At 44.6% G+C, this 21,462-nt stretch overlaps 1 protein-coding gene across 3 annotated transcripts in view; it reads right to left on the reverse strand.

The window, feature by feature from the left end:
- PPP1R37 (protein phosphatase 1 regulatory subunit 37) overlaps window positions 1-21,462 on the reverse strand; it is a 171,211-nt gene that overhangs the window by 25,267 nt on the left and 124,482 nt on the right. For 2 of the 3 annotated variants that reach the window (XM_073321861.1, XM_073321860.1), the window contains exons 8-11: window positions 14,943-15,055; window positions 13,536-13,677; window positions 6,363-6,529; window positions 3,467-4,439 (exon numbers count right to left, since the gene is read on the reverse strand). In XM_073321861.1, the coding sequence (XP_073177962.1) occupies window positions 3,467-4,439; window positions 6,363-6,529; window positions 13,536-13,677; window positions 14,943-15,055 (1,395 nt within the window). Of the gene's footprint in view, window positions 1-545; window positions 586-3,466; window positions 4,440-6,362; window positions 6,530-13,535; window positions 13,678-14,942; window positions 15,056-21,462 lie in introns of all 3 variants that reach the window. The other variant, XM_073321862.1, reaches the window with a different exon arrangement.

The following is a 21,462-nucleotide window of genomic DNA, read 5'->3' on the forward strand; positions in this document are numbered from 1 at the left end:
AAATCCATGATACGTGCAAACCTTGAATACTCTGTGCAGATCTGGTCACCCCATCCCAAAAAAGACACATTGGAATTGGAAAAGGTACAGAGATGGGCAACTAATATGATTAGGGGTATGAAACAGGAGAAGAGATTAAAATGACTGGGAATTTTCAGCTTAGAAAAGAGACGACTGGGGGGGATATGACAGAGGTCTATAAAATCTTGACTGGTGCGAAGAAAGTGAATAAGGAAATGTTATTTAATCCTTCACGTAACACAAGAACTAGCAGTCACGCAATGAAATTAATAGGCAGCAGGTTTTAAAAAAACAAAAGGAAGTACTTCACACAACATACAGTCAACCCGTGGAACACAGGGGATGCTGTGAAGACCAAAACTATAACAGGATTAAAAAAAGAACTCGATAAATTCCTGGAGAATAGGTCCATCAGTGGCTATTAGCCAGGATGGGGAGGGATGCAACAATATGCTCTGAGTGTCCCTAGCCTGTTTGCCAGAAGCTGGGAATGGGCAACAGGGGATGGATCACTTGATGATTACCTGTTCCGTTCATTCCCTCTGAAGCATCTGGCCTGGATCACTGTTGGAAGACAGGATACTGGGCTATATGGACCATTGGTCTGACCCAGTATGACCATTCTTATGTAAAACTTAATTATAATAATAAAAATGTTTAGTACAGAAACTCCCCAACATAATGATCTCTCAAGATGGCAACGATGTGAGATGATAACCTTGGCAAATAATGGATTTTAAAAATCTTGGCCTACTAGGAAACATATTTATATAAAGTTTCCATTCTCAGTCACAAATCTAGCATTCTGGAGCAAAGTCACTAAGTCCAACAAACAAATATTTATTTAATGTGCCCCTCACTTTTCCCTCCACCGCACCCCACTCACCGGTGTTGTCCTTGGTCAGTGGAGACTCATCGTTCAGAAATGCTTTCACATGAGTACACCTCCCAGGTCGGGGGGGCAAGAAGGCACCTTGCTCGTTCCTCCAGCTGCTCACTGTTCGCTCTGGCCACTGCTGTTCGTTGTGCCACCGTTCACTCCATCGCACTGTTACCAATGGCCCTGCACCATCACCTTCTGCTGCTGCCTGCCACTGTGACCTCTGCAAGTTGGTCTCTTGAGGTTCCACCCAGCTCTCAGTGATTTCAGCTGAGCTCTCAGTGTGGGAACCTCACAGCTAGTGCAGTCTGGGCTGTGTCTTCCACAGAAACACTGTCCCACAGCAGGACTAAGCACTTACACCTGATTATCAGTGATTTCAGCTGCAGTGGTCACTTAACAGAACAAAAGAGACTATGGAGCCTAATCAGCTCTGTCTTTAAACAGTGGAGAGGGACAGGTCCCCACCCTCTCTCTTGATCAATCAGCACAGGCTAAGTACAGTTTTACTGCCCTTTACTCATACAGGTTTCAGAGGAACAGCCGTGTTAGTCTGTATTCGCAAAAAGAAAAGGAGTACTTGTGGCACCTTAGAGACTAACCAATTTATTTGAGCATGAGCTTTCGTGAGCTCACGAAAGCTCATGCTCAAATAAATTGGTTAGTCTCTAAGGTGCCACAAGTACTCCTTTTCTTTTTACTCATACAGTAAGAACAACATTTCATGCCCCCCCCCCTTCCCCCATTCAAGTGATTGTAACCTAACCCCAGCCAAAATCTATCACTTGGGCATCACAGCTCTGTTTGCTGGATACCTAGATAGATTAGGTGTGAATGTAAATACAATCTGGTCCGGAAGCTTTCCCCCCCCCCCGAGCCCCTAGCTTATCACTAGCTGTCAGGGAGAGCTCATTTTGACTTTGCTTACAAATCATCATTTGAAATGATTAGGTTGGCCAACATCACCAAAATGAATGCACTGACATTGTCATAAAAAACAACAGCTGTATAAGGAAGCTAGTCTATGGTCATACTTTTCAAATCTATTATACTTTTTCAGACACACTGTATATGCTTTTAAAGTGTGTATTAATGTTTCAATTTCAATTCAAATTTCCAAACAGTCACTAAATTGGCATGTAACTAGTTCACAAAAATGGGAGGGGGGAAATTCGGGGGAGTGTGTAGGAAAATCACTGCTCCCAGGACATACTTCTCAGGCAGGAAATGGAATGACAGCCTCAAAACGTAGCAGGACTTTTGTGGTTGTTTGAATCTTTTTCCCTGTTCGCATGTTTCCGAACAATATGACAGTAGTATCTGGGACACAGAAGGAAGAGAAACTATTGCACTGCCAAACGACTAAGAGTCACTAATCATAGCAGTTGGGTTATCCCCTCATGGAAATACTGAAGCTGCCCTTGCTATTCTGTGATCCTCCAAGGTAGCTGAACAATCAGTAGGGGACTTTCTGTTAGGATAACTGGCCCTGTCTGGAGGAAGGTGAAAGGACCCAAACCTACTTAGCGTCCCTGTCCAGGGAGCTTGAAGAAAGGAAGAAGTACTTCAGACTTCTCAGTCAGACAAGGGGAAGTTAAGAAGAACTATTCTCCTCTGTGGTCTCCCCAAACCATAAGGTCCACACAGGCTTTTCTACTACATCTTGCAAACCTTGATCCTAGGGAGCCCTTAACAGGTCAATGTAACAAACCATATCTTCATGTCTAGAGCAGTAAATCTACAGTACCTTTATTTGAATGGTGTAAAACCAAAACAAAATGAAAAATGTTTAAGAGGACACAATCAGTAACCATTGGAACAGCTTACTGAGGCAAGTGGTCATTTGGAGTCTTTAAATTAAAATTAAAACTGAGTATCTTCCTAAAATAAATGAGGCCTCAACTCTCAGGGGTGATTGCGAATGGGTCGGGCGAGGTGGGGGGGTGAGAACACTCACTCTGCTCTTTGGGGTAGATGTGAGGGGGTCCCAACACTTTTTTGCTTGTAGACATGGAATCATGCTGTGTTAATGGTTGAGAACCATGGACCTAGTTCACAAAATACAATGTCCACGTAAAAGAGAAGCTCCAGAACTAGAGCCTCAAGGTATTAGGACTGATAGTGTTCACTCATATAGAAGGGGGAAATAATTTCCTGCGGGAATCTCTGATCTGTGTTATGCAGGAGGTCAGACTAGATGATCATAGTTGTTCCTTCTGGCCTTAAAAATAAATTAAAAACACGTCTAGCTAGGAGTAACAGGATGCAATTCAGGCTGAATTGGGAAAAACCTTTTGACCATGAGACCTATCAGACTGTGGAATAAGTTCAAAGAATAGTGGCAGAAGAAACTTGGAATATTCAGAATTAGACAAGCTAAAACACTGCAGAAAATAGAACAGGGAACAATCCTGTACTAGCCCCAAGAGACAGACTTTTGAAATGTTTTTTATTGGCTATCAATAACATGAGCTGAGGAACAAGGGATCAGAAAGCACTTTGTTTTGAAGATCCAAGTTCAGCACAACAGAGAATAAATTCTAGAATAAAGTAAAGCAGTCTTACCATGCTCGACAGCACAGCTCCCCATTTTCCCATCACAGCCTAAGGACGTATCTGGTAGAGCATGAACAAATTCTGTCTTTAGCCCATTAGGAAGTGGAGTTTCATGAACTGTATTCTCGCATGGCCCAGAGTTCATCTTTTCTGAAACTGATCCAGGGGTTCCTGCTGATGGTGCATTTTCCAAGTTGGCTGCCAACTTGGAAACAGTCCCATTTGCCTGCAAGTCCAAAAATTCAGTCTTCATAGGTAGGGTTTGAGCTATCAGTTTAGACTGTTTCACTGCATTGCCTTGCAGGTTGCTGATATTCTCCTTCAGCCATGTAGTGTTTTCTGCTGTTTTCTCTGGTAGATTTTCCACTCGTGTCACTACAAAGATTTTATGGCCTCGCCCAGGACTGGAAACAGAAATTCTCCTCTCATTTTCTTGAGTGTTAGCATGTGCCTGAGCCCCTGGTATAGTCTCAATGCTTCCCCCTCCTTTGGGCTCACACTTTGTTTCTTCAGTCATGTTTGAAGGGGCACTTCTGTCCTCTGAGCTAAATGCATCCCTTGTCTTTTCAGGACAAAGAAATGACTGGGGCACATTATCTACATGAACAGAATCATTTTGTTTCTGTGATTTACTGAGATCTTTAGTCTCTAACCCAGGGTCTACCTCATCATCTGTGTCAGAGTCTGAATATATCACCCCATCTTTGTCACTGTTTATTGCCTTGTCTGTATGCCTGTTCTCTTTAGACACCAAAGTCTCCCCCACTTCATCTCCTTCAGGTGTTGCTGCTGTGTCATCACCTTGGCTGTTTTCCACAGGTCCCTCCTCAATCGGCTCAGTGATGGTGATCTCTGGCATAGAGGCAGATTGCTGAAGTTTCTGTTCTTTCTCCTCTTTCTCTTTGGCCAGAATAAAGTTGCGCTTGCAACCATTTTGGATTTCAGCTAAAAGAGCCTTCTGGGTTTCAATAAAACTCTTCACCTGCAAGAGGGAGAGAAACACTGCTGAAACTGCAAATAGTCTGAGATACAGCATATAGCATATTTACAGCTCTCTCGGCACAACTCAATCTTGGTGCAGAAATCCGTTTCTGCATCAATTTTACAGGCTATCCAATTGCTTACACACAGAATATGGGAACAGCGATAAAACTAACTTCACTTGGGTGGGTAAACCAACTAGTAAACTTCAGCAAACATTTATTGCAGTTATAAGAATAATCGATCCATCTACTGTATTTGAATGTACTTGATTAAAAGCAAGGAGACTTTGTTAGCAAAGCCAATAGGTTTTGGCTTTAAAAGGTAGTAAAGCTTTCTCATTAAGTGACTACAAGAAATAGTCTGTTTTGCTTTCCTGCCTTGATACAAGATGGAATGAGAAAATTATGTATTTGTAATTGCTGTTCTCCGAGGATGACTCCTTTTCAAATTGTAACACTGAGGCAGGGATGGTCTCTCACTGTTTTCAAGACCCAGTGCGATGGGAGGACCCCCACTCATCCTGATTTGGGGTCTGATTTCAGTGCCATCGCAATGCAAATATTAAAAAAATAACAAGTCTAATCACTCCCATAGGTATAGAAAGGACTGACTCAACTCTATGGAATGACTGATGGGCAAGTGATGTCATGGGTATCTTTAGAGAACAATTATTACCAGTAAGTAACTATCATTTTGCTAAAGATACAATGACAAACACCACACTGTAGGAAGCGTAGCCAAGGCTAACATCTTAAAATAGCCAAAATTAACATTTTTTAAAGGTATAAAAAGGTATACATCGAGGTTATGAAGGATATAGGTAAACTGAGAGACTTCGCTAAGAAATTGGAAAGAAGATCATAAAGGTATTCCAAAAACGGAGTAAAAAATAAAAGATCAGAGTCTGGATGGCCCTAGCTCAGAAAAATTCTAACAGATCAAATGTTGATTCCTATCTAGAGGCCTAATCATGTTCTATGGCCTACACTATACAGGAGGTCAGACTAGAGGATCACAACGGTCCCTTAGAATCTATGAATCAAAACAGTGGTGTTTGTTGAATGCATACAAAGAATTCCCCTATGGCTGCCTTGAAAATTTCCTGGATGGGAACAGATCAAGTCTGCTGAAGCAGACTTGTGCCATACACAACGAGCCTCAATATGACCTTACAGTGAGAGAGAGTCTCGCAGCCATTTAAATACATGGCTTTCTCAGAGAAAAGAAACTAGAGAGTTGGCATTAAGTGAGAAAAAGCTTGGTGGATTGTCTGAGTAGATAAGAATCCAAAGGACCTTTTTACAGCTTGTGAAGAGGAGAATCACCTGGACAGGTACACCGATATGGAAAAACATTAGCAGAATGATTGACTGATTAACTCCATTACCATGATATGATCCACTGGAGGGTGTGCAGTCACCAGAGTCTACAGCAAGCTCATTTACTGTGTGAGCAGAGTCAATGCCACCAGGAAAATGACCCTGCATATTGGAAGCCTGAGCTGAAAGGCATCAAGTGCTCAAAAGGAGCTGTCAACAGCTTAGTTAGGACCTCATTAATATGCCATGACATTATGTGACATGACATTGGGAGCTTTCCAATGGGAGGTTTCAAAGTAACAAGCCCCTGATGAATGGGACAAAGGATGGGTCTACCTTCAACATGTTGCTGTGGTAGATGAGAGAGCCAGGCACAATGACCCTGGGGAGCACAACGACCAAAAAAAGACACCCAGAAGTTTATATCTCTGCTAGACCCAGCATTAGAACACTGAGTTTGGGAGGTTCCTGCTTTGGTTGTTTATAGGAATGGGCTTGGCTATGGTGGGAAGCTTTAGAGAGAGAATGAATATTCTCTGAGACATAATGTCAGTCTAGAACCACACAAAGTTCATAGGCACAAAAAATGCAGTGCAACTTACAGACTCCTTTTTCGGTTCCCTGTCTAAATCCAGCCTGAGCAGAGAATGATTGACCTTCAGTGCCAAGGACAATGCCATCAGACCCCCCGTTTTAATCTCATTCTCCCGCAGGTCTAGTCGAAGGAGTCTTGGACTCTCTGCAATGAATTCTGCTACCGCCACAGCACCTGCAGGGGAATAAAGACCTCCGATGATGAACCATGACAATGGAAAAAAAAAAAAGAAACTGGCTCACAACATGCTCCCCATAAACAACAGAGAAAGGTTCTTACTTGTGTACTTTAGACCAGTGCTTCTCAAGCTATCTGATGTGGAGGACTGGCATTTTTTTTTTCCCCGATGTGCGCGCAGACCAGCAGCCGATGGCTCGCGGACTGCTACCAGTCCGCAGACTGCCACTTTGAGTAGCACTGCTTTAAGGCTTAGTGAGATGGGGCCCATTTCTCATTACAGAATTTTGTCCAGATTCTTGCTATTGTAACAATCTGCTCTACAAAAATCTAAGTATTAACTCTATTTGTTTTCAATGAATTGAAAATACAACATCCTGGTCACCCATAAATAAAAGACCCCAAGGCACTTTCTGCCAAGTAAAGGAATTAGCACTGATGCTCTGGCTGTATTTCAATTTTATAATGCCATTTTGCCTTCCTACATTCCACCAATTGCTACAGTTTAAAGATGACAGGTTTCAGAGTAGCAGCCGTGTTAGTCTGTATCCGCAAAAAGAAAAGGAGGACTTGACACCTTAGAGACTAACAAATTTATTTGAGCATAAGCTTTCGTGAGCTACAGCATGCATCTGATGAAGTGAGCGGTAGTTCACGAAAGCTTATGCTCAAATAAATTTGTTAGTCTCTACGGTACCACAAGTCCTCCTTTTCTTTTTGCAGTTTGAAGATGGTTTTCTTCACTTCCTGTCATAAACCCAGGTGTTCTTTTATGCATTGTTAAGCAGATGTTTTCTAAACCAAAAATACCTGACTTTCAGAGGGGACTCAAGTGTTTCCTGTATATACAGTGTGGGATCTTTTAAGATGAAAGAAACTATAAATCTAACATAGCAACTGACAATTTTCATATTCCCATCGAAGTACAGTTTGGAAAACTCATTCATACATACCAGTAAGTTACTACACGGATTCCAAAACATCTAGATGCTTCGTAAGCAAATAGATTGTAGGCTCTTTGTGGATGAGACCATGTCTTCTAAGACTTTAAGAAGAGGTTACTCACCCTGTGCAATAACACTGGTTCTTTGAGATGTGTCCCCCTGTGGGTGCTCCACTCTTGGTGTGCATGTGCCCTTGATCAGAGATTTTCCTCAGCAGTGTCCGTTTGGCCTGCACATGCACCACTGGTATCCTCGTGCCCTTCACCAAGGCTATGTTATTCTGTATGGGTCAGTTCCTTCTGCACCCCCTTGTCTCAGAAGCAACTCCAAAGCAGAGAAAAAGAGGGTGCGTCGTGGAGCACTTATAGGGACACACATCTCAAAGAACCACAACGACTGTGCAGGGTGAGTAATCACTTCTTTTTTGAGTAGTGTCCCTATGGGTGTTCCAGTCTTGGTGACTTCCAAGCAGTATCCCCAGTAGGAGGAGGGGGCTTCAGAATGGAGTCCATCACAGAAGAGAGATCTGCATTGCCAACTGCAGCATCACACCTGGAGGCATCCACCAAGGCACAGTGTCTAAAGAAAGTATGTACTGAAGACCATGTAGCAGGTCTGCAGATTTCTGGAATGGGAACATTTTTAAGGAAAGCTATAGATATAGACTATGATCTGGTCAAGTGTGCCAAAATGCTGGTGGGGGGTGGAATGTCGACAGCCTGGTAGCAAACTATAAAACACTTGGAAATACATTCCGAGAGTCTCTGGGTAGAAATGGTGGAACCCTTAGATTTGTCTGCAATCAAAAGAAATAGTCTATTGGATTTACAGAATGGTTTAGTTCTATCCAGACAGATGGATAACACCCTCTTGACATCTAGAGTGTGGAGAATAGTCTTCCGGTTGGAAGCATGCAGTTTTGGGAAGAAATCCGGCAGGTATATGGTCTGATTCAGGTGAAATTCAAAAGTTACTTTCGGGAGAAACCTGGAATGCAGCCATAAAAGGACACCATATCCTTGTGAAATGCTGTAAAAGGGGGATCTGCCATTAAAACACCAACCTCTCCAACTCTGCGGGCGGAGGTAATCGCCACTAGGAAGGCTGTTTTCTTGATCAATTCAAGAGGGACCAGGTGGCCATTAGTTCAAACGGGGGCTTTGTGAGGCTTTTGAGAACCAAATTCAGGTCCAAAACAGACGTAGGAACCTTTACCTATGGGAGCAGATTCCCTAAGCCTTTCACAAATCTCGTGGTTGTGGGGTGAGCAAACGAAGAAAAACCTTCAATAGTAGTATAAAAGACTGTTAGGGCAGCCAGGTGAACTTTGATGCAATTGAGGGACAATTTCTTAAGCTGCAACAGGTACTCCAGAATGAGAGGAATTGGGGCAGATTCAGAAGCAGTACTGTGGAGTTCACACCAGTGGCCAAATCATGTCCAGTTCTGGAGGTAAGTTCTGGTGGAAATTTTTCTACTATTTAATAGCACATGTTGTATCGCCGCAGCTCAAGAGGGATCTAGCCCCAAGAACCATTCAGGGACCATGACTTGAGGCAAAGGATGACCAAGCTGGGATGTGTCAGGGGTCTGGCATCCTGAGAGAGAAATTAAGAGACAGTTGAAAGATCTATCAGAGAATAGAGAACATGGTGAAACAGTAAGGGAAAGTGCTTCTCTCGACCACGTCAGGACTATCAGAATGACTCTGGCCTTGTTCTGCTTGATCTTATCACCTTGAAAATGAGAGGCGTCAGAGCGAAGGCATAAAACAGTTGTGGTTAGATGTTTGGCTGCACGTGTGTTTTCCCTGTGTGCTGCCCCAGCTCTGTGCAGACAGACAGCACAGCAGACCTTGAGTGAACCGTCCAATGACCACAAGATTCGTTAAGGTACGAAGGCGCCAGGCCAGCTTTATTGTCGATAAAGCACAGTAATAGCACCTTGCAGACTTTACGAAGATACTAAGACATGTATGCCTGTGGCAATGGACACAGCTTAGTGAATGGCAGGACTTTCCATTCCCCGCTTGGCTGGACAAAGATACTCCCTCCGAGATGCATTTTTATACCCTGATACAAACAAGTTAGTACTGCCTCTGACATACTCACCGCCCCCTGACGTGTCTAGTTATTACCTTGTACATATTGGTTCGATCAAAATATTTTTTATTACGTAGAGTTATCCTGACCTTATCTTTTAGGAAGGGTCAGTGTGTTCCTGTTATCCTTGGGGAATGTTTTTGTACCATCCTTGATATTGGGGCGTTCTGGTACCACTTGATATTGAGATGTGTTTGCATAAGTACTATGTGCTTAGCACTTCTTAGGAACATGTATTTCTGCAATATCAGCCCTGTTCTTGCCAGATTCTGTGAGCAGGTTCTGCCTCACACCAGGCCTTTGATACAAGGGCTTATGTCTCAGGCGCTCTTCCTACTACAACAGTCTGTCCATCCAAGGCAGGAGGAAGGTGTCCCCCAGTGAATTGCAACCTAAACACCCCGCCCCACATGCACACACCTTGGACAAAATGGGTAGCATTTTTTGTTTGTGGGTGTGGCAAAAAGGTCTACTTCTGGAAAACCACCAAGTCTGAAAGATTCACAGTAGAACCCGAGAATCAAACTCCCACGTGTATTCTTGGGGAAACATCTGCAGAGTGTGTTGTCCGTGGTATTTGGTATGCTGGGCAGATACATTGCTGATATCCTTATGTGATGCTTTATCACCAATTCCACAACTTTATTACTTTATTGTTTTGGCACAATCTTGCCCCTCCTTGCCAACTGATTCATGCAGGCCACATGGTCTGTCCTGACTTTGATGGATCTGTGTCTAATGAGAGGGAGGAAATGAAGACAGGCATTTCTGACCATTCTGAACTCCAGGAGGTTGATATGAAGGGTTGTCTCTTGTGGTCAGACCATCTGTTTTATTGGAATCAAAAGGTTTATTTGTGAGTTGTTGTAATTGTCCCCCTTATTTGCCATCTCAATATTTGGTGTGAAGAAGCTATCACCACCTCTCCTGTCGAATCCCTCAGGTGCTGCTTAGCCATCCTGCAGGAGGAAACAACTCCAGAAATTCCATGGGAGAGGACAGTGGTTGATGTGGAGGGAAGGGGGGTAACAGTGAGATTAAAAGGGATGCAAGAGAGTCCAAAGAAAAATCCAAAAAAATCTGAAGCCTCCAATAAGGACTAATTAAGGTAATCTGAAGGCACCAATTCTAGTTACATAACTTTAGCGAAGAGCATCACTGAAGGTGAGCAGTGCTAATAGCCCCATCTGACTGACTAAGGTACAGAGAGACAAAACCATTTATTGGTGGGGCACTAGGACACAAGACATTCCCCAAGAAGTCGAGAGGCTTCACCTAATAAAGGTTGTAAAGTACAGAAAATTAAGGTGATTCAGTGAAGAAGGGTAAATGGAAGTCAGGACCTCGTAGGTCCCACGCTCATACTCATTCCCTTCAGCCAACACAGAGCTTCCCCAACCAGGGAGCTCTTGCAGCCCTTTTGCCAGATTCCTTGGATTTTCCAAAACATTTCTTTGGCTCAAAAGAACTGCTGGCGGGGCTGCAGCAGTTTAAAGAACTAGGAATCCCACTATGCAATCCATTAGTTCGAGATGATAATCTCATGCAGCGCTACTCAAAGTGGTGGTCCGCAGACCGGTGCTGGTCCGTAAGCCATTGGCTGCCGGTCTGCGCGCATGTTGGAAAAAAAAATTGCCGGTCCCCCACATCGGATAGCTTGAGAAGCACTGGTCTCACGCATCCAGTGTTAACATTGTATTTTTAAATTAAGGGACCTTCAGACTGTATGTGGTAGAGAAAACATACAAATTAATATTCGTTAGTGTTATTAGCAAAACAAGCACTATACCTCAAGGATGATATACCCGCCAAATTTCTAGGTCAAAGGAATTCAGGAAATTTTGTTCTATCCTCCCAACTAAAAACACATCATAATTTTTTTTTTCCCCCACAGTTGAAATACTGTATTTTCCCCACACTCTCCTAGCTTACACATGACTGGAAGGACTTCGGTCAAATTTCCAAAAATTCACCAAGATTCACAGACCAGTTCAAAAGAGTTAGGAAAGTTTTGAGCACTTGAAACCAAGGGATTATATATAATGGAAATTGCTTTGCAATCATAAAAGGGACTAGCAAAGACAAAACATTGCATCTGGGTACACAGAATGCCTGAAAAAGTCCGCTCCAATGCAAAGAAAGTTTTTTTCTGATGGTTTTCTCCCCCCCATAAAGCTTCAGGTCCTAGCTTGGTCGAAAGACTCTATGGTGAATGGGCAGGGCCGGCGCTAAGTTTTTTGCAGCCAAGCAAAAAATTTACCACCCCCAAGTTTGAGAGCGCAACTGCCCAAGCAAAAACAAACAAACAAACAAAAAAAAAAAAGTCCATGGGTGCTGAGGGAATTGGCTGATGTGATTGCAGAGCCATTGGCCATTATCTTTGAAAATTCACGGCGATTGGGGAAGATCCCGGATGATTGGAAAAAGGCAAATATAGTGCCCATCTTTAAAAAAGGGAACAAGGAGAATCTGGGGAACTACAGATCAGTCAGCCTCACCTCAGTCCCTGGAAAAATCCTGGAGCAGTTCCTCAAAGAATTAATTTTGAAGCACTTGGAGGAGAGGAAGGTGATCAGGAACAGTCAACATGGATTCACCATGGGCAAGTCATGCCTAAACAACCTGATTGCCTTTTATGATGAGATAACTGGCTCCGTGGATATGGAGAAAGTGGTGGACATGATACATCTTGACTTTAGCAAAGCTTTTGATACTGTCTCCCACAGTACTCTTGCCAGCAAGCTAAAGAAGTATGGGCTGGATGAATGGACTATAAGGTGGATAGAAAGCTGGCTAGATTGTCGGGCTCAACAGGTAGTGATCAATGGCTCAGTGTTTAACTGGCAGCTGGTATCAAGCGGAGTACCCCAGGAGTCGGTCCTGGGGCCGGTTTTGTTCAACATCTTCACTAATGTTCTGGATGACTGCATGGATTGCACCTTCAGTAAGTTCGTGGCTGACACTAAGCTGTGGGGAGAGGTAGATAGGCTGGAGGGTAGGGATAAGGTCCAGAGTGACCTAGACGAATTGGAGGATTGGGCCAAAAGGAATCTGATGAGGTTCAACAAGGACAAGTGCAGAGCCCTGCACTTAGGACGGAAGAATCCCATGCACTGCTACGGGCTGGGGATCAACTGGCTAAGCAGCAATTCTGCAAAAAAGGATCTGGGGATTACAGTGGACGAGAAGCTGGATATGTGTCAGCCATGTGCCCTTGTTGCCAAGAAGGCTAACGGTATATTGGACTGCATTAGTAGAAGCACTGCCAGCAGATCGAGGGAAGTGATTATTCCACTCTATTCGGCACTTGTGAGGCCACATCTGGAGTACTGCGTCCAGTTTAGGTCCCCTCACTACAGAAGGGATGTGGGCAAATTGGAGAGAGTCCAGCGGAGGGCAACAAAAATGATTAGGGGGCTAGGGCACATGACTTATGAGGAGAGGCGGAGGGAACTGGGCTTATTTAGTCTGCGGAAGAGAAGAGTGAGGGGGGATTTGATAGCAGCCTTCAACTACCTGAAGGGGGGTTTCAAAGAGGATGGAGTTCAAGTGATGGCAGATGACAGAACAAGAAGCAATGGTCTCAAATTGCAGTGGGGGAGGTCTAGGTTGTATATTAGGAAAAATTATTGGAGGGTGGTGAAGCACTGGAATGGGTTACCTAGGGAGGTGGTGGAATCTCCATCCTTAGAGGTTTTTAAGGCCTGGCTTGACAAAGCCCTGGCTGGGATGATTTAGTTGGGGATGGTCCTGCTTTGAGCAGGGGGTTGGACTAGATGACCTCCTGAGGTCTCTTCCAACCCTAATCTTCTATGATATCACAAGAGCCAAGAGTGACATTATTCCTGTAACTGTCATTATCAATGGCATTCTCAGTAATGACAAAAAGGTTGGGGGCATCAATGATTGATCATCCTGAAAGTAACGATCCCTCAAAATACGGAAAGTCTGTTTTACCCTCGCATGTTAGTTTAGTAGAAGCCAAGCCTAATCGGAGCACAGAGCGGTTTCCAATGAGTCCATTCTTCAGATTACGAACACCTTCATTCCCAATGGGATTGTGACCAAGGTTCAGGGTCTCCAAACTCTGCATATGAGGCTGTGGACACAAACAGAAAAATAAGGTGAAAGAGGTACATTACAACAGAATGTCAGCGCAAAAAAGTAATGACCCTCACTCACATCAACACCTAGCAACCACAGCTAAATAACGGACTCTCTTAGGCCCTTCCAAGTTCAAAATGGGAATTTCTTAGGGAGGCCCTATATTCCCGAGCATACAGCCACTGATTTCCAGGGCTGCTAGTTTTACAGACATTACTGTTTTGTCCATGTTTTTTATTTTTCAATCCCCACAGAGCAAAGGAGGCCTTGGTTACTGAGCTTGTGAAATTGCCATTGGCCTGGTAGCGCACACGTGCCTTGGAAACCAATCCATTCCTTCAGCCTGTCGCAGGCTGACTCCCTGCCCTACCTACATCCTCTGCATTAGTGCTAAAGCCTGCTCTTCCAGCATATACTGTCATGGCTTGTGCTGCCATGGGAAGTCTACAGGTAACTTAGCCACACCACAACTACCTGCAGATGGTTACTGACCCAGCCTAGGCTGGCAGCCATAGTTCTCACCTTCCCTCCATCAGAGGTGGGCACTGGATCTTCACTGTGAGGAATGGGTAGAAAGGAGAGTCAATAAGGGAGGCAGAGGAGTGAGGGGAGATGGTAGGTGTGGAGGCAGAAAGACAGGAAGAATAAGCAGAGGAGAAAGGAAAATGAGAGAAATTACTAGCAGAGAGAACATAAGAAAAGATAACCCAGGCGGGCAGGAAAAGAGACAGCAAAAAGGTGGGCCTCAGAGCAGGAAGAGCTAGGCCTGCTGCTACTAAGCAGAACATACCAACAGGGTTGGGGTGAACAGCAGAGGACATATAGCAGCTAAATAGTGCACTCTCATCCTGCCTTTTACTGTAACAGGCCCTATTTTTCATCCTCCTTGTATTCCTGATCCCTTGCAAATGCTGCCTCTCCAGTCTGACAGCTGCCCTTTTCCTCTGAAAGACTGCTTGCCCTGACCCCTCCAATATGCTACATTAATTCTCTTCATTTCTATGCAATAGAAATGCACTTCATGCAGCTGCACAAGAACATCGCATCCACCCACTCTGCAAGCATTAAATTGTCGATGGCTTGATTGGGCTATTCCAGAACAATTATGCCTAGCTCTAGAACACACATCTATAAGATAAGCAAATTGGATGGTTTATATCTTCCTCTCCTCTCCATAGGCTCCCAGTTTAGACCTCAAACTACTCTCTAAATGAGGATCATTCAAAAGCCGCTAATCTTCTCCCCCTGAAATCTACTCACCAGTGTCATCCCCATATAAGCCATGCCAGTGTGAGTCAGCTGGTTATTCCACAAAACCAGAGTGATCAGCCCTTTCCGTTGCTCCTTTAGGCCCTCACAGATGTATGCCAAGCCTATAAAACAGTATCAGTTAGAGCGGATTTATTCGGTTGCTTTCAGCATTTTACAGGCCAGCACTTCAATAGTCACGATGCCAGCACAGTCTGATGTGAACACACAGATACTGTAGGCTTTAACAGCACTTTTCTTGTCTTATTTAATCCCTTCTTTTCCACAGGCTTTGAATGCTGCCGTCAGTAAACCACAAAATAGAACTTCACATACTGTGCTGGATCAAAAGAACATTACAGGCAACAGCATGCAGACAGGTCTCATTCATTTTAAGCAGCAAGGTGGCTACAATGAAAATTTCTCTCAATACAGAATTTTTATTACAAAAATAAAATCTTTATCCTCTCATGAAAGAGAAATTACTTAAACAGAGATATCCAAAAGCCAAAATTTTGATTATCACGTAACAATTTAAATAGTCTGTTTTTAAAGTAGGTTGTGATTGATATTAGGACACAGCAGAATGTAAGTACAGTAGAGAACATTTCTGGTGTAGCTTTATAAAAGATAGAAAATCACCAGTTTCTTCATTAACAGTCATTGAATTGGCAGCTTGTCTTTCACCATCCAGCAAGGGCTGGATCCCCCCTGCCACAATTCCTCCAATCCACAGGAGGTGAGGTGGGGTGGGGGAAAATATAGGCACCCTAAAGCCAGCCCCAACTCAGAAAGTCCTAGAGGTAATGTCGGTGTGTGCAGCTGGCTGTTCCTATATCTGGCACCTTCCTCCACAGCCCCGTTTCCCCTTTCTTCTCCTCCCGCTGCCTCGTTCCCCCTCTCATGGCACCAGCCCCAGCTCTGCTTGTAAACACTGGCGAGGGACAGGCTCGCCACCACTGCACCGAAGTCAGGGCTGGCCACACTCAAGATTGACTCTTCCCGCAGCACCATCCTGTGGCTCTCTGGACTCACCTCGCAACTGGGCTCCGAGGACTCTCCTTGCCCATCCTGCTGCTGGGCAGCCAGGCATCTCAGCACCAAGCTGGCCCCAGTGCTACTGGAGGCAGGGATTTGCCTGCCAAGCCAGGCTTTACACTCTGGCAGTGGAGTGGCTCAAATTTCAGAGGGCTGAGCCCCCTCTAGCCCTAAATACCCGCCACCTATGGTGAGTGGCCTAGAGAGCCTAGCCTTGAGCTGCATGGGTCCCCAGCCTCATCCTCCTTTGCCGCCACCACCCCAGCTCACCATGCCTCTCACTGAAGTGTGACCTGGCCATCCGTCTGTCATGATGGAGAGACAACCGGGCCAAATTACAGTGAGTGGTGTTGCCAAAAAGTTGTGATTGTTGCAGTTTCCACAACAAAAATTGTGGCCCATGATTTTCTTACAGCCCTACTCGTAACATGTCCTTATATACAGCTGGAGACCCACTCACATAATTCTGAAGAGGAAATGAGTCACTGCAAAGACCACAAAAACTGGGGTGTGTTTCTGAATGTTCTGTCCTGTCAAGGGTGTGAAGTTTAGCCTCCCCAGAAGTTGAGTCAAGTTTGGGGAAGAAAACTAGGAGATGAATCAAATGGTACCAGTGGAACTCAAACAACTGCAAGAACTTGAGATGAGGCCTGAGAAGGACCCTGTCCCCTGCATAAAGGGAACCCACCACAAAGGTCTGGCTCTCCCCTTCTCTTTGAGCTGATGGAATGGCTACCAGAAAGGCAGTCTCCAGAGATAAACTGTATAGGAACAGGTTGCCAAGGGCTCAACCCTGCTAATACTACGCTGGAGGTTGCAAGAGGCTCCTCAACTGCAAAACCATGAATAAGGCCTTTAAAGAAACCTTACCATTGTATGATGGGAAAACAGAGCAAGGCCCTGGATAGGATGGGGATGTGCAGATATTGATTTTAGATGGACCCTTTGGGGGCTGAAGAGTGGAGGGCTAGGTAGAGAAGAGCTCCCTCTGGAGGTTCTACCAGGCTCTTGACACCAGCAACATGCCAAACCTGCTGCCAGTGGAAGATGCATATTGTGCATTAACAGAGGAAGAGGCAGAGAGTTGTCAACACTAGAACATTTACCTCTTTCTCAGAAACTTCAAGGTCGTCGAGGTTGGTAACAGTATTAGGTAGAGGAATGCTGCCTGAAGGAAGCCTGTGGTCTCACTTACTTGGTCCTTGGGCCTGGAATATGGAGGCCCAAGGAGCACCAAGTAGTCCTAGAGTCCTTAAGGGAATCAAAGGCCCCACCTATCTTTCAATTAAATCTCGTTGACCTAAAAAGGAAGGTCCTCAATTGCTGTTTGGACCTTACTGGGAATTTGTGACGATTGAAGCCAGGAAGATCTCACAACCACCAAGGCAGCCAAGGTGTGCATCCAGTACAGCCTATAGGGGATGTGTGGGCTATCAGACACAAGGGTCTTTATCTCCTCTTGCGATTTGTGGGGTACCCCATCCACATATTGAGACAGTTTGTTTCAACTGAAATAATAGTATTTGACAGAAGTGCTTGGTAATAAGCCACGTGCAGCTGGAGGCTGGCAGATGAATATACTTTGCATTGACAGGTCTACTCTCTTTGAATCTGATGCTTCGGCCTCCCTTGGACTGCCGATACCAGAAGCAACCCTGATACTCATATCCCTTGGAATGGAGTCTGTCAGCTCACTTGGATGCAATTGGGATGGATGCTGACATGTGCCATAGGTCTTCTGCAAGCTCCAACAGCCTCTCATTGATAGGCATGCTGAGCCTGCCATTCATGAAAAACTCATGGACATCTTGCAGCCTGAGAGACTTCTGCACTACTTTCTAGAGTCTCTGCCATGCACCTGAAGAGGTCCTGGAACGCCTTGAAGGCATCGACTGAAAGCGGCATACAAGGATTTAGTCTTGTTGGGAAAGGATAAAGAGATTGCAGTGGGGACAAGTCGCTTTTCCCCTTGTAGATGTTGTTCATAGTCACTTCCCTTGTTCTACCTTTCCAGGATTTGAAGCTGCACTAGCTGACCTGGCCACATGGGTTTAGACCGAACCCTAGAGGGGGCCGATGATGAAAGCTTGCTTGAATACAGCTGCACACCCCAGAGTATCCAACAGGAGCAAGGCTATTATGAGTATGGCATTCGGGTAGGAGATATAGAGAGGCAGGTCCCAGGAAGGATGTTCCTATGAGCCCTATGTCATTTCTTGATGTCCCTTACAGATCCCTCCCCAGCGTCTCTTCCTGACCCCACTGTGTTACCCAAGGAGGGGAAGGAAGGTGTGAAGGGGAGGAGTGCCTACTATGCCCCATGGGGATGAACAAAAGGAGTACACCTTTTCCAACGGAGGGATCGTCTTGACTGGGTAGGGGGCAAAGTCTGCACTGGAGATACGAGAGGTCAAGGTGGTACCAATGACTTGGTAGCTGACACTTAGTTATCAACACCCTCAGCCTTTTAAGAAAAGGAAACTATTGTACTGTGCCCAGAGGCAAACCACTCTGTACCATATATACCCTCGGTAATGACATATTAGGTACCAAGAACGCTGATTCAAGGTTGCTGGTGCAAAAACACCACGTACCGAAGGATCTGTGCCAAGAGACACGTGGCCCACAGGTTTAGTGGGTACTGCCACCATTCTCTAACAGTCAGTAGTGGGGCACCAAAAGAACCCTTCTCAGGCCACTGGCTGCCTCTCGGCTGTTGAGCTCAAGATGAGTCATTTATGAGTCTTGTGTAGGGTGACCTATGCCCCTACTCTACACTAGTGGTGCTCTTCCCTAGCCCTGTCAGAGGTTGTAGGAACTGGAATGGAGGCAGACAACTGGGGCCTCTTCATCGATGTAGCCCAGGAACTCAGGGTGGAATCTCAGCTTACCAGGGTGCTCACAGAGAGGGAGACCGGAAGACAGATCTTTGTGTGTCCTTCCTTTCAGCGTCCAAGATGGTTTACATACAGTGCTTCAGGAGGAACAATTTTAAGCGGGCTTCTCTACCTTTCTGAGTTTGCTTAGAGAAGAATTGACATATGGTAAAAAGAAAAGGAGTACTTGTGGCACCTTAAAGACTAACATTTATTTGAGCATAAGCTTTCATGAGCTACAGCTCACTTCATCGGATGCATTCAGTGGAAAATACAGTGGGGAGATTTATATACATAGAGAACATGAAACAATGGGTGTTACCATACACACTGTAACAAGAGAGTGATCACTTAAGGTGAGCTATCATCAGCAGGAGAGCGGGGGAGGGGGGAAAAAACCTTTTGTAGTGATAATCAAGGTGGGCCATTTCCAGCAGTTGACAAGAACATCTGAGGAACAGTGGGGGGTGGAGAAGGGGAATAAACATGGGGAAATAGCTTTACTTTGTGTAATGACTCATCCACTCCCAGTCTCTAGTCAAGCCTAAGTTAATTTTATCCAGTTTGCAAATTAATTCCAATTCAGCAGTCTCTCATCAGAATCTGTTTTTGAAGTTTTTTTGTTGAAGAATTGCAACTTTTAGGTCTGTAATCAAGTGACCAAAGAGATTAAAGTGTTCTCCGACTGGTTTTTGAATGTTCTAATTCTTGATGTCTGATTCGTGTCCATTTATTCTTTTACGTAGAGACTGTCCAGTTTGACCAATGTACATGGCAGAAGGGGCATTGCTGGCACATGATGGCATATATCACATTGATAGATGTGCAGGTGAACAAGCCTCTGATAGTGTGGCTGATGTGATTAGGCCCTATGATGGTGTCTCCTGAATAGGTATGTGGACACAGTTGGCAACAGGCTTTGTTGCAAGGATAGGTTCCTGGGTTAGTGGTTCTGTTGTGTGGTTGCTAGTGAGTATTTGCTTCAGGTTGAGGGGCTGTCTGTAAGCAAGGACTGGCCTGTCTCCCAAGATCTGTGAGAGTGCCACAAGTACTCCTTTTCTTTTTGCAAATACAGACTAACACAGCTGCTACTCTGAAACCTGACATATGGTACACACTGCTCAGGAATATGTCCTTCTCTGAAACACAGTAGGCACCTAGAGTGCCCATTATTACGTGGCACTGAAGCATCACACAAAGGACAGGTTTTAAATACCAAGTTTTGTTTCTGCCACTTTTCTGGAGCCCCTGTATGTGGAGGCTAGGATGTGCATTTAATCAGAAACTAGAACCTGACTAAACCAAAGATTTTTGTGTGTGCTATCAACAGCCAACAAGACTTACCACTATTACAATCTCAACTAGCGCAGTGCACAGAGAAGCGGGCGGACCCTGAAAGGGTTGTGTCTCACTGTCCGGGTGGTAAGAAGGAACTGAGGGATGGTGGGGCCCACTCTGTTCTTTGTATTCTTAAATGGCAGGGGCAGGGTGCATGAGGACATCTAGGGCCCAGGCACAGCCCCAGTGAATGCTGCTGGCCAAAACAGTCCAATTTCACACAAGAGACACATGTGCACCAAGAGCTGAATCTACATGGACAAACACGGGCAGAAGAATTTTAGATGATAGATGGATTTGCTGCTGATAAACTGGTATCCTGGCTTCCCTGCCTAACTCTGAAACGTTTGTTTTTTCTCCAGAAATACCAATAAGATTCACAACTGTGTGTTCAAATGTAAGTGTGTAGAAGTTGGAAAGTTCCTACACTAAGGCAAAAAGAAAAGGAATGCTTGTGGCACCTTAGAGACTAACCAATTTATTTATTTATATATTTATATATATTTCTTTATATAACACTAAGGCAGTGTTCAGATACAGGGGGCTTGGAAAAAAAAAATCACAAGCACATTGGTTTTCTATTGTGAAACCTCACACTGTCGGTCTTATTCCACTCCCACACTTTGGAAAATCTGTTTAACAAAAATATATTGCATGCTTACATTAGCTACAGAAAGATGTAGGCCTACAATTCCTTCATCTTAACAGTTGGACTGCAGTCCCATGGTGCGGGGTCACAACAGGCCTGGTAATGGAACATTAGCGGCAACCTTACATACAGAGTCACACCCAGCATCTCCGTAATGACATGCAACCAAAACTAATTAAATCAAAGTTATAAAGAAGGAGCTCCAGACTTCAGGGATTCCAAACTCCAGTGACTCACAGAGAACTGTAAGTGGAACTTGTAAATCCCATAATAGGAAATATTTCGCTTTGAAACCTTTTGAATACAACAGCTTTTGACTGAGGCCACCAGAGCCTTGTTTCCCTTGCCTATAGGCATTATTAGCCCCATTCCACAGATGGCTTTACAAACAGGTAGGTAAAGGGACTTCCCTGGAGGGTCCTGTGTCCAGTGGATAAAATGTACATCCATGACAGGAGCTCTGGATTCTAATCCCAGTGCTGACACAGGTATCCAGTATGACCTTTGGCAAGAGGCTTAATGCACATGTAATATGGAGAATACCTGCCTGCAGCATGCATCTTTACCAAATATTGTTTGCTAACTGCAGCATATTAATAAGGCCAATTGGGGGAAGAGTTTGCAGCAGATG

The sequence above is a fragment of the Lepidochelys kempii genome, chromosome 23 (genome assembly GCF_965140265.1).
Source record: "Lepidochelys kempii isolate rLepKem1 chromosome 23, rLepKem1.hap2, whole genome shotgun sequence".
NCBI classification, from domain to species: domain Eukaryota; kingdom Metazoa; phylum Chordata; order Testudines; family Cheloniidae; genus Lepidochelys; species Lepidochelys kempii.